The 13,268-nt window shown below is 42.6% G+C and overlaps 1 protein-coding gene across 2 annotated transcripts in view; it reads left to right on the top strand.

Annotated features, from left to right (window-relative positions):
* The window catches only part of STIM2 (stromal interaction molecule 2), a 112,851-nt gene that overhangs the window by 55,909 nt on the left and 43,674 nt on the right, over positions 1–13,268 (top strand). For both annotated transcript variants that reach the window (XM_073646391.1, XM_073646382.1), the window contains exon 3: positions 4,830–4,944. In XM_073646391.1, coding sequence (XP_073502492.1) covers positions 4,830–4,944 — 115 coding nt within the window. The remainder of the gene's footprint in view (positions 1–4,829; positions 4,945–13,268) is intronic.

Below are 13,268 nucleotides of genomic sequence, written 5' to 3'. Positions count from 1 at the left end.
GTGCTTTCCTGTGGTTACATGTACCGGAGTTGTTTCATGAAGACTATAGGGATGAAGACGGACAGTGAAGGACCCCTGTGCAGGACTGGTCAGGACCCCCACCCTCCGTCAGGCCCCTTCTGCATATTCACATTAGGTTCACACATAAAATATGCACACCTGTGCCTGCACATTACACACACAAATAATACACACATGAAAACACAAATAAAATACGCACTTGCATATACACAGTGACATTTTGTGATGCAATTGTGCTGACGATTTTTCTTTTGTTCATTCATAGATGTAACAGCCATAACCTTTTTACATAAGCTTCACAATATAAGGTCTTCTATGAGATGAGCTGTAGGTCATTTTGCCAAACACGTATTTAAGTGTTACATTTGAGTTGAGCATTTTTTTCAACCATTTCCCCTTTACTGTAAATAAACTGTGCATTGTGTTGTACAGGTTATGATCACAGGGATACCAAATGTGTCCATGTTATTGGCTTGTGATTATTTTTTAAAAAAAGTGCATTTAAAATGATTATTATAATTGCTTTTCATAGAAATGTAGATTTAGATGTACTGGTATAAAGAGATGTATCTCTATGTACCAGTACATTATGCCTGTGAGGAAGAAGAATACTATTTAGATATTTGGGCAGAAAAAATCCACCTAAACTTAGCAGTGCAGCTTGTGGCTCACCGCTAAAGTTTGTCTGCCATGATAGAGGTTGAGTTTGAATCCTGGGGAAAAACACATGTCCCAAGTAGCAGTTGTCCATACAAGAATACTACTGATAGAGATTCCTGGGAAGCTTGTGAAGACACTGAGGCATCCGATGACTTTCAGAAGACTTCATTAGAGCTCCCTTCATTGCTTGTTAATGTTTATCTTTTGAAAATCGACCAAAAATTGTGTTCATCCTTGGTCACAATGGGCTGCGGGACACTTGATAGAAGTTTAATAAGTTTTACGAAGTAATTTTCATGAACATAAGAGGGAAGGTGCAGTCCGCAGATATAATATCCGGCAGCTATTCTACTGATATACACATGCAATGTATGATGCGGATTCTTCATTGCTGTTTCTCCCCTTTTCTGGAGTAATTTGCTTCATTTTTTAGTGGTTTTTGTATTCGTGCCATACTCTATATGTTCATGTCCAATTTTCTATGTTGTCGTTTTTTTTTTTTTTTTTTTTAAGCCTTTTTTCTATTTTTTTTATCAACTTTGTTTATCTAGATGTTTTAGACAGATTGATGAAATGTGACTTTTACCAAATGACACTTTTTTTTTTTTTTTTGCTCATCCAGTTCAATTTTTTTTTTTTTTAAGGTTTGTGACTTTTGCTGCTAAAAAGTCACAAAAATTGACTAAAGGCAAAATAAACATTTTATTTTGCTTCAAATTCATGAACTACGTGTTCATTAAGAACAGCAACAAACAACAAAAAGACAGCAAATACTATAAGACAAAAAAAAGTAACTTCAGTGAATTGCAGATGATGAATATGATGAATCTGGCTCTGTGTGTAATCAGTGGAGCAATCCAACAAGTCTGACCCTACCTTCCACCTAAACTAGCTGTTGGGGGACTAGACAGGGATCACATGAAGCTTGGTGGAGTCATAGCTATTCTTACCATCTTTATGAAATATGTGTTTTTGTTCTTTTTTTAAGAAATTTAGAAATGCTTTTATGCTTCATTAGAGTCTCTGGCTTCACCTTTGCAAGAATCTTTTTTGCGATTTTCAAACATAACTTTCTTGGCGCATGCAGAGGTTGTAGTGTGAACAAACCTCTTTAATGGTTTGCTGGTTATACTGAAATTGGTAGGTTTAGAAAACGGAGTAAGGACCTGTTACAGTCTGAAACACAAGTTTTTATTATGTTCTGGATTTCCTCTTTTATCACATACTTTTAATGGATTTTTTAAAATCAATTTGGAGTTTCTGATCTACTCCTTGGTGCTGGATTACTGTTTCTTTTTTTTCTTAAAAAACGATTGTGTATGAGCACCTTAAATGCATGCGCACACAACATCTTTTTCATCAGGTCTGTTGCGAAACGCGTCCATAAACGCTCAAAAGAATGTAGCAACGACTTGCTGTTCATATGTTCATCCTTCTGATCGTCTAACCTCTTCAGGTTTCCAAAGATTAAAAGAAGTAAGCGGACCATTCTTCAGGTGTTTTCTGCTCTGAAGACCCTCTACACTTTGTAGTACAAGTCAGTGGGAAGGTTTAAAAGACACCCTGGGCATTTTTTTTGAGTGTTTTGCAAACTTTTTTGCTTGAAAAACCACTATTTATTTCTTTGAGTAAAGGCTGGAAAATAGCATAAAAATACTGGGAAAAAATGCAAATGTAAAAAAACCACTCTGGATACCAAATAAAAAGACACTTAAGGGGAAAAAGAATGCTGGAAACATCTTCCTCTTGAAATACTTGGTGGGTTCGCCCACCTGAAAAAGATGTCATGTGTACGTACGCAATCTGTCAGCATTTTTCACAATACGAATTATACAGTACTAAATAAATATCTCAGACCTGATGAGGCAGGTAAACATTATATGAAAATTCATGCCAACGTGACTGGGTAATGTGGATTTAAGTTTTCCCACTTGATAAAAATGAACACAATCAAAAATTACAACATGACCGGCATTTTTATCTGTATTCAATACCTCCAAAGGGTGAAACTACATATTAGCCACAGCAGCAGTCCCATGCAAGATTGACAGATCTCCTTGACAGATATTCTGTTATCGGAGATATTTCTTTTTTGGGTTTTCTACCCTTCTGCCTTTACCATTCAGTGTATATGTCACCATGAGATGTACACTGGTGTTTTTAGCCCATGCACAGTTGTAGGCCGGCTTGGACTGGCTCACGGTGAAATCGGAGAATCCTCCGGTAGGCCCCTTGTGAAGGAGTGCTAATGAGTAGTGCTATTACACTTGATCAACAATTTTTCTGAAAAAGTATAATCTAATCATTCATTAAACATGCTAGCCAAATTAATATTACATAGAAGCAAGAGTAAATTTGCATACTAGGGTCAGATTATTTTTGCATGTAGCTGAAAAGTGGGCCCCAAGAATCAATGTTACTGGTGGGCTTTTGCCAACCCAGTCCGACACTGGTTGTAGGTAACATTTCCATTCTTTTCTCACTTTCTTGTATTTTACTTCAATGAAAACAGTCAGGACCACCCAGTCAGGGACAGGAGCTTCCATCAGTAATGGGGGAGATTTTACGGCTCAGAGCATCGTGTTTCCCATTATCTCACTTGCACCTGACAGCAGGATGACTTTGCTTGTACATCTTTACCCTATTGTCAGATTTGTGCATTTCTCACAAATACTGTGCTTCACACATTTTAAAAATCGAGATTTTGTAATGAAATCTTCCCATTCTGCAATTAACACGTCGCTACTGTCCTGCCTGTTAACTCTCAGGCTGCTGACGTTCGCTTCCAATAACAGCTGCTTATTGCTTATGTCTGGACGGAGCGTCAGAGTATTCACACCACCGCAATAAAAAGTCTCCCTATGTGCACCCCACAAAACCGGATTGCTGAACGCATTAAAGTGTGATACTTTTTGCTCGCCCCCAATCTGGTATCACCAGCTGACTGTTTAGCACTGTGCCCTTCTAAAAGTTTCTAGTAGCAAAAGCCGAAGCCACATTTTGATGAATTAAAAGGAATGCATCACATATATTTATTTTTGAGTTTTAAAGCCAGACACTTACATATTCATGATTTATTTTTTTTTTGGTATTCTTCTTTTTTTTTTTTTTCTTCTCATTTTATATTAATTTTCTGAGCCTTTTAACAGTATTTGGAGATATGTTTTACAGCAGCCACATACACACAGGCAGCTATAGACTGGCGCTGACTCACTGATTTACAGGAGAGCTTTTTAGACATGGTCTAATCCAGGGAAAGTTCATTGTGAAGGGAGAAGGAGGTGGTGAGCTGTGACCATCGCCTATTGTGAATGGAGGAACGTGTCTTATCTAGTAATATAAAGTGTGGTGTCTTTGTGATCTGGTCTGTGATAATGAAACTGCTGAAAAGTCCTCTGTACAGAATAAGAAGTGTGATCTCTAGCATAAGTGGCCAGTGAGAAAGTTGCAAGAATTAAGTCATCAGTTATAACTTTATAGTTTAAAGGGCATCTGTCAATAGGATAAAGCCTCCTAAGCAGTCTGTATGGGCACACAAGTCATAAGAAGCTGAATAAAATTATACATTGATATCTGCGATCCAGTGTCTCATACCAGAGAAATCCACATCTTATTAATATGTAAATGAGCTGTTAAGATCTATGGGCCGGACATAGATCTTCCTTAGAAGCTACCTTCAGAGATTATTTTACTTAAAAGGGGGAGCTACCAGTGTGAGACATGTAGATCAGAAGAGCGGACCATTAGTCATTATATGTCTCACACTGGTAACTCCCCCTTTCATGTAAATCTCCGGAGGCAGATTCTCATGGAGATCTTTTGTCCGGCCCATAGATCTTAACAGCTCATTTACATACTTAAAAAAGCGTGGATTTCTCTGGAACAAGACCTCCGATCGCCGATATCAAGGTATCATTTTATTCAGCTTCCTATGACCTTCATGCCCATATAGACGGCTTAGGAGGGACGATCCTACTGACAGATTCCCTTAAGTTGTAAATTCAGCCCCTGCTGTAGTGAGAGCAGCATCTAAATTGTAATATTTAGTCTTAAGTGTACTACGCTGTGTAGCTGTGCTGCCTGTACTTACTGTCTTGGCCATCAAGCTACATTACCTTTTTCTAACGTGTATCACTTTTTTTTTCTAGTTCCTACGTGAAGACATGAATTACAAAGACGCTTCTCACAAGCACAACCACTTGCACAGGGAGGACAAACACATCACCGTGGAGGACCTGTGGAAGAGCTGGAAAACATCTGAAGGTGATGAACAATTTGCAACGTGACGCCATGTGTGGGCTTGTGCGCCTTTATTAGGTTAAAGGGCTTGGTCGTTTTCTATATACAAAAGAATAAAGGCAACCTAATATGTTTTTGCTTATTGAATTCCATTTCCCTGGACAGTACCACCGATCCCATCCTAACAATGGCCGATGATGGAGGAGCATGTAATGCCTCTCTGACATAAAGAACCATCTTAGTGAAACTTTCTGCGCCTGTGCTGCTTTCCTCATTGTCAAGGTCATGAAGGTCTGGTATAACCATGCTTGCACCCCAGAAAAAGTGGCACACTGCGTTAAGTGGTACGTGGGTGATGGTTTGGGTCCCGTTTCCTGCTCCCCCTCAATCATCAGCGGCGTTGCTGTCCAAGGGAAGACTTGGCAAATAAGGGTGCATGGCTTCTTTATGGTGTGATTGAACAAGGCCTACAATGCAAGTTCTCACACTTTTGTGCAAGTAATAGGTATATAAAGTGGCCGTTCATAACTGCCCCAAAACTTCTGCAAAACTGCATGATGGTAGCACGCATCTCATTACATCTATCACAAGACTTGGGGGTTAGGAACATTCACTCAAAGTACAAATCAACCTTGGCTTATGCCATGCCTCACAGTATGGAATCCTGCATTGTTGCGTGTCTTCTGGTGCTGCTAATATATATATAAATATATATATATATATATATATATATATATATATATATATATATATATATATATATATATATATATATATATATATATATATATATATATATATATATATATATCTCTAAAAAAATAAATAAAAGAACCACTAAAATACCACATCCTAGATATCACTGAATGAAATATTCCTGTTGCAAAACTTCATTCATTATAGTGGAAAGCTTTGAGAATAGTGATTGTGGATAAGGCGTTATCTGAGCACGCTTGAGTCCTAACCAAGTATCTTCGGCGTACTTGAAAGACATGCTCGTGTCGTTGCGGCTGCATGTCTCGTGGCTGTTGGACAGCTGCAACACATGCAGGGATTTCCTGTTTGTCAGGCAATCTCTGCATGTGTTGCAGCTGTCAAACAGCCACAAATCATGCAGCCGCTGCGACTCCAGCATGTTTTCCGAGCACGCCGAAGATACTCAGGATGCAAGTGTGCTCGGTTAACCCCTTATCCGAGCACATTCGCGCATCACTTGTTGAAAACCATAAGAATGATCAATGTAAATCAAAATGAATACTCAAAATCAAAGGGACAAATCAAATTACAGGCTGATCCAAATGCCTCAAGACAAGGAACTGATGCTCAGTAGTGTGTGTCCTCCACGTGCCTGTATGACCTCCCTACAACACCTGGGCATGTTCCTGATGAGGCAGCAGATGTTCTCCTTAGGTATGTTCTCCCAGACCTGGATTAAAGCGTCAGTCAACTCCTGAACAGTATGTGGTGCAAAGTGATGTTGGATGGAACGAAACATGATGTCCCAGATGTTCTCGATTGGATTCAGGTCTCTGGAATGGGCAGGCCAGTCCATAGCTTCAATGCCTTCATCATGCAGGAACTGCTGACCCACTTCAGCCACATGAGGTCTGGCATTGTCCTGCATCAGAAGGAACCCAGGGCCCAGTGCTCCTGCATATAGTCTCACAATGGGTCTGAGGATCTCATCTCGGTACCTAATGGCAGTCAGGGTACCTCTGGCTAGAACATGGAGGTCTGTGCAGCCCTCCAAAGAAATGCCTCCCCACACCATTACTGACCCACTGCCAAACCGGTCATGCTGGAGGATGTTGCGGGCACCGGAGCGTTCTCCATGGTGTCTCCTGACTCTGTCAAATGTGCTTAGTGTGAACCTGTTCTCATCCATGCAGAGGACAGGGCGTTAATGTGGAATCTAGCAAGCTTGGTGTTCCCTGGCAAATGCCAATTGCCCTTCACGGTATTGGGCTGTAAACACAACACCCACTTGTGGACGTCGGGCCCTCATACCACCCTCATGGAGTTTGTTTCTGACAGTTTGAGCAGACACATGGATGTTGATGGCCTGCTGGGGGTCATTTTGCAGGGCTCTGGCACTGTTCCTCCTTGCACATAGGAGGAGGTAGCTGTCCAGCTGCTGGGTTGCTCCCCTCCTACGGCCCCCTCCACATCTCCTGGTGTACTGGCCTGTCTCCTGGTATTTGCTCCATGCTCTGGACACTGTGCTGACAGATACAGCTACCCCTCTTGCCATAACTCTTATTGATGTGCCATACTGGATGAGTTGCACTACCTGAGCAACTTCTGTGGGTTGTACTGTAGACACTGCCTGATGCTACTGTACCTCCAGGGGTGAGAGCAATGACAAAATGCAAAAGTGACCAAAACAGCCAAAAAGGATGAGAACAGACAAATGGTCTGTGGTCACCACCTGCAGAACCACTACTTTATAGGGGTCATATTGCAAATTGCCTATCATTTCTACCGGTTGTCTGTTCAATTTGCACAACAGCAGGAGAAATTGATTCACAATCAGGGTTGCTTCACAACTGGACAGGCTGATTACATAGAAGTGTGATTGACTTGGAGTAACATTGCGTTGCTTAAATGTGCACTTTATTTTTTTGAGCAGTGTATGTAAATATGTATATTTATGTGTGTGTGTATTATAAAATTTATTTTGTAGGGTTTTGCTTAAGTAGTGCTTGAGGTAGACATTAGGCAGTGTTCACACAGGCAATGTTTTTAATCCAACTAGCCAAGGTTTATTAGCTCCATGAACCGAGGGACTTTAACACAAATCAGCGGTGTTCCGGCACAAAGGAATGCACAGCGGTAAAAGTACAGTACATATGTCAGGTCAGTACTTTGGCAGGTGCACGTCCACCCACAAACCCATCCGTATGAGATCTCTCCAGCTCCCACACTCTGAAAGACTGTTCACCATTAAAGGGGTTGGCCACTATTTTAGATTACCCCACCTCCCCCTCCCCCCCCCTCCCCCCCCAATGTATCCCCCCGGGGCCCCTAAGACTTTTTGTAAATACCTTCTGTTGCAGGTAATGCCTGTGACTCACATGACCCCCGGCTGCTGCCGGCTCTGATATCCGCTGAGGTCACGACAAGTGCTGGCAGCAGCCGGGGGTCTTTTTCTTCCTGGTTCCACGGTGGATGCCAGGCTGTGGGCGGGGTAATTCCCCTGCGTCACACCCGGCATCCACTGCGCGCTCTGCCTCTCCTCATTAATTGGGAAAGCGTGCGGTGGATGCTGGGTGTGACACGGGGGGTTAACCCCGCCCACAACCCAGCAGTCACCGTGGTGACCCCAGCTCTGAGTCACGCCTCACTTGTCGTGACATCAGTGCGGGGTCACGTGATGCCTGTGAGCGGCCACTGATAGCGCCGCTCATAGGCATTATCTGCAACGGAAGGTGTTTACAAAAAGTCTTAGGGGCCCCTGGGGGATACATTGGGGGGGTAGTCTACAGTAGTGCACAACTTCTTTAAATTGTTCTTTCCTCTCTAGGACCAAACACTGCTCTGCTCCTCAGCTGACTACTCCTCAGTCACTCCATTCAGAGTTGTCTCCCTGCTACAGCTCACATCTTGACTGGTCACTCGTGAGCTTACACACTCTCCTCTTCTACATCCAGCAGACTGACTCCCCTGCAGCAGAGCACGCTGAACTCATTTCCTGGTTCTTCGCAAAGCACTGCAGGGCCTAATCAAGAGTTGCAGGGCTAGGACTTAACCCTCACCATCCTGTCCTTGCTAATAAATAATAATAAAAAATATATATATATTTTCACACACCCTAGCTTCCTCATGCGTGACGGGCGTCACATAAGGACAGTCTGGCCTTATTCCCTACTTTTGGGGCACACACAGGCAGAAATAGCCAGAGGTCGGTACACAGGAGCAACTGTAACGTAATGAAAGATTTATTATAATAAAACATGCATATACATTAAACTCTGTATCATGGTTCCTCTAAATGGAAGAGTTAAGCTGAAGAATGCGTGATTTACAAAGGTGTATGGTGGGTCAGCGGAGGGGCAAAAGAGCTAAAAATAATTTCCAAATATGAAGGTAATATGTAATCTTCCTGATTAATAGTAATCCAGTGCACATATCATCCTAGGAGCTGATTAAAACAATGTTTGTGTATTTTGGCATAACACGCCAGAGATCTGTCCTTTAATATTGAAAATGCCGCTCTGCAAGCCTGAATAACTTGACTAAATTAACCTTAAAAGGCCTTTTCTCCTAATCAAATGAAATGCTTGTTAAACATGCAACTTTGTAATTTACCTCTTATTAAAAATCCTCTTCATTCTCATGAACCCAGTTTTTTATTTTATTTATTGCTCATTGCCCGGGTTACCGGCCATTCTGCAGTGTAAGAGTTTGCTGGTTTCCTAGGCATAGAGTGCAGCACTTACAAGCTTTTTTTTTTTGCTACGGATCTTGCAAGCGCTGCTTTGAAACTGTCCAGATCACTGGATCCAGCCCGGTTCAGAGTCCCCCTGATCCTGTGGTGCTGCAGAAGCAAAGCTGCCGCTTCTTGCAGCATCAGAGAGTGCACAGTTTTGGGCTCGCTGCACAGTTTTGGGCTCGCTGCACGACGATGCAGGATCACACCGCCTCTAGCAAGCAGGAATCCAGGAGGCAAGGAAGCGGGGTGCTGTTAAAGGGCTGTTCTGATGATTGATCTTCAAGACTTGGGTCATGGTGCTCTACAGTCAAGATGTGCCCATGATGGGGCCAAAATTGATTGCAGGTAGAAGCATTCTTTTGGTTGCAGTCATTACCAGTCATCATGTCCGTGTGACAGTGTGTTGGGGAATATGAGCAATGTAAAAATGACTTGCTCCGTCTTTTTTGAGGTTTTTCAAAGCGATTAAATGAAGTGACTCGAGCACTTCTGGCAGCGCCCACTTGCCGCTCACTACTAATACATACAGTATAAAAAATATAGAAGAAGGAAAACTACGACCGCAAAGCCAACACAAAAAACTGAATAGCTGTATAAATGAAAAAGTCCACCAATATTTTTCTGAATTTTTTTTTTGCTGGAAAAATTTTGTATCTAAAATACATAATGTGTACATACCCTAAAGAAAGTTCTCTAACACCCCTTATTGTAAGTATCTGCACCTGCATATAAGGCAGTGATGTCAAACTCAAATACTCAGAGGGCCAAAATTAAAAGCTTGGACAAAGTTGCAGGCCAACCTTGATATCTATTGAAATTTTTTTTTACAATAGAGGAGTTTTTCCTTATCAAATTTAACAATGAACTTTTTCATATGGAAACAAACTTAGTTGCCCCATGAACAAATAATAGATCTTAGAATAGAATATTGGAACAATATAATATGTTATGTAAGAGCAGTAAAAAAAAAGCATATGGCCAATGGCCTAATTTAAATGTAATAATAAAGGCTAAAAAACCTTGAATAATATTGATAATAAAGTATGATGCAAAAGTGCCCCCCCCTCCCCCAACACAGTATGATACCTCTACCGTTTCCTCCAGAGTACAATCCACACGCACAGTATGATGACCCTACTCCTTCAATCAATCCAACCTCAATAAAGAATGGTAACCCCATCCCAGTATGATTCTCCAACTGTGAACCCCACACAGCCCTCCTTACAGTATAATGGCCCCACATGGTCTTTCATACAGTATAACGGGGCCCCGCATTACCTTCCATACAGTATAATTGCTTCACACAGCCCTCCATACAGTATAATGGCCTAACATGGTCTTTCATACAGTATAACGGGGCCCCGCATTACCTTCCATACAGTATAATTGCTTCACACAGCCCTCCATACAGCATAATGGCCCCACATGGTCTTTCATACAGTATAACGGGGCCCCGCATTACCTTCCATACAGTATAATTGCTTCACACAGCCCTCCATACAGTATAATGGCCTAACATGGTCTTTCATACAGTATAACGGGGCCCCGCATTACCTTCCATACAGTATAATTGCTTCACACAGCCCTCCATACAGTATAATGGCCCAACATGGTCTTTCATACAGTATAACGGGGCCCCGCATTACCTTCCATACAGTATAATTGCTTCACACAGCCCGTCATACAGTATAATGGCCCCACATGGTCTTTCATACAGTATAACGGGCCCTGCATTACTTTCCATACAGTATAATTGCTTCACACAGCCCCTACAATACAGTATAATTGCCACAAACCGTGCTCCACACAGTATAATGACCCCACATAATCCTCCATACAGTATTATGGCCTCACACAGCCCTCCATACAGTATAATTGGCTCCACATAGTCCTCCATACAGAATATAATGGGCCATACATAGTCCTCCATACAGAATAATGGGCCCTACATAGTCCTCCATACAGAATAATGCCCCCCCATAGTCCTCCATACAGAATATAATGGGCCCCCCATAGTCCTCCATACAGAATAATGGGCCCCCCATAGTCCTCCATACAGAATAATGGGCCCCCCATAGTCCTCCATACAGAATGGGCCCCACATAGTCCTCCATACAGAATAATGGGCCATACATAGTCCTCCATACAGAATAATGGGCCATACATAGTCCTCCATACAGAATAATGGGCCATACATAGTCCTCCATACAGAATAATGGGCCCCACATAGTCCTCCATACAGAATAATGGCCCCCCCATAGTCCTCCATACAGAATATAATGGGCCCCCCATAGTCCTCCATACAGAATATAATGGGCCCCCCATAGTCCTCCATACAGAATAATGGGCCCCCCATAGTCCTCCATACAGAATAATGGGCCCCCCATAGTCCTCCATACAGTATTATGGGCCCCACATAGTCCTCCATACAGAATAATGGTCCCACATAGTCCTCCATACAGAATATAATGGGCCCCCACATAGTCCCCCATGCAGAATATAATGGGCCCCCCATAGTCCTCAATACAGAATATAATGAGCCCCACATAGTCCTCCATACAGAATAATGGGTCCCACATAGTCCTCCATACCGAATATAATGGGCCCCCACATAGTCCTCCATACAGAATAATGGTCCCACATAGTCCTCCATACAGAATATAATGGGCCCCCACATAGTCCTCCATACAGAATATAATGAGCCCCACATAGTCCTCCATATAGAATAATGGGCCCCACATAGTCCTCCATACAGTATTATGGGCCCCACATAGTCCTCCATACAGAATAATGGTCCCACATAGTCCTCCATACAGAATATAATGGGCCCCCACATAGTCCCCCATACAGAATATAATGGGCCCCCCATAGTCCTGCATACTGAATAATGGGTCCCACATAGTCCTCCATACAGAATATAATGGGCCCCCACATAGTCCTCCATACAGAATAATGGTCCCACATAGTCCTCCATACAGAATATAATGGGCCCCCACATAGTCCTCCATACAGAATATAATGGGCCCCCCATAGTCCTCCATACGGAATATAATGAGCCCCACATAGTCCTCCATACAGAATATAATGGGCCCCCACTTAATCCTCCATACAGAATATAATGAGCCCCACATAGTCCTCCATACAGAATATAATGAGCCCCACATAGTCCTCCATACAGAATATAATGAGCCCCCACATAGTCCTCCATACAGAATATAATGGGCCCCCACATAGTCCTCCATACAGAATAATGGGTCCCACATAGTCCTCCATACAGAATAATGGGTCCCACATAGTCCTCCATAGAGAATAATGGCCCCACATAGTCCTCCATAGAGAATAATGGCCCCACACAGTCCTCCATAGAGAATAATGGCCCCACACAGTCCTCCATAGAGAATAATGGCCCCACACAGTCCTCCATAGAGAATAATGGCCCCACACAGTCCTCCATAGAGAATAATGGCCCCACACAGTCCTCCATAGAGAATAATGGCCCCACACAGTCCTCCATAGAGAATAATGGCCCCACACAGTCCTCCATAGAGAATAATGGCCCCACACAGTCCTCCATAGAGAATAATGGCCCCACACAGTCCTCCATACAGAATAATGGGCCCCCACATAGTCCTCCATACAGAATATAATGAGCCCCACATAGTCCTCTATACAGAATATAATGGGCCCCCACATAGTCCTCCATACAGAATAATGGCCCCACATAGTCCTCCATACAGAATAATGGGTCCCACATAGTCCTCCATACAGTATAATGGGCTCCCCATAGTGCTCCATACAGAATAATGGGCCCCACATAGTCCTCCATACAGAATATAATGGGCCCCCACATAGTCCTTCATACAGAATATAATGGGCCCCCACATAGTCCTCCATACAGAATATAATGGGCCCCCAC

The sequence above is a fragment of the Phyllobates terribilis genome, unplaced genomic scaffold, assembly GCF_046119375.1.
Source record: "Phyllobates terribilis strain yellow unplaced genomic scaffold, ASM4611937v1 Scaffold_1__5_contigs__length_1240528914, whole genome shotgun sequence".
NCBI classification, from domain to species: domain Eukaryota; kingdom Metazoa; phylum Chordata; class Amphibia; order Anura; family Dendrobatidae; genus Phyllobates; species Phyllobates terribilis.
This window is presented reverse-complemented; position numbering and strand designations above follow the sequence as displayed.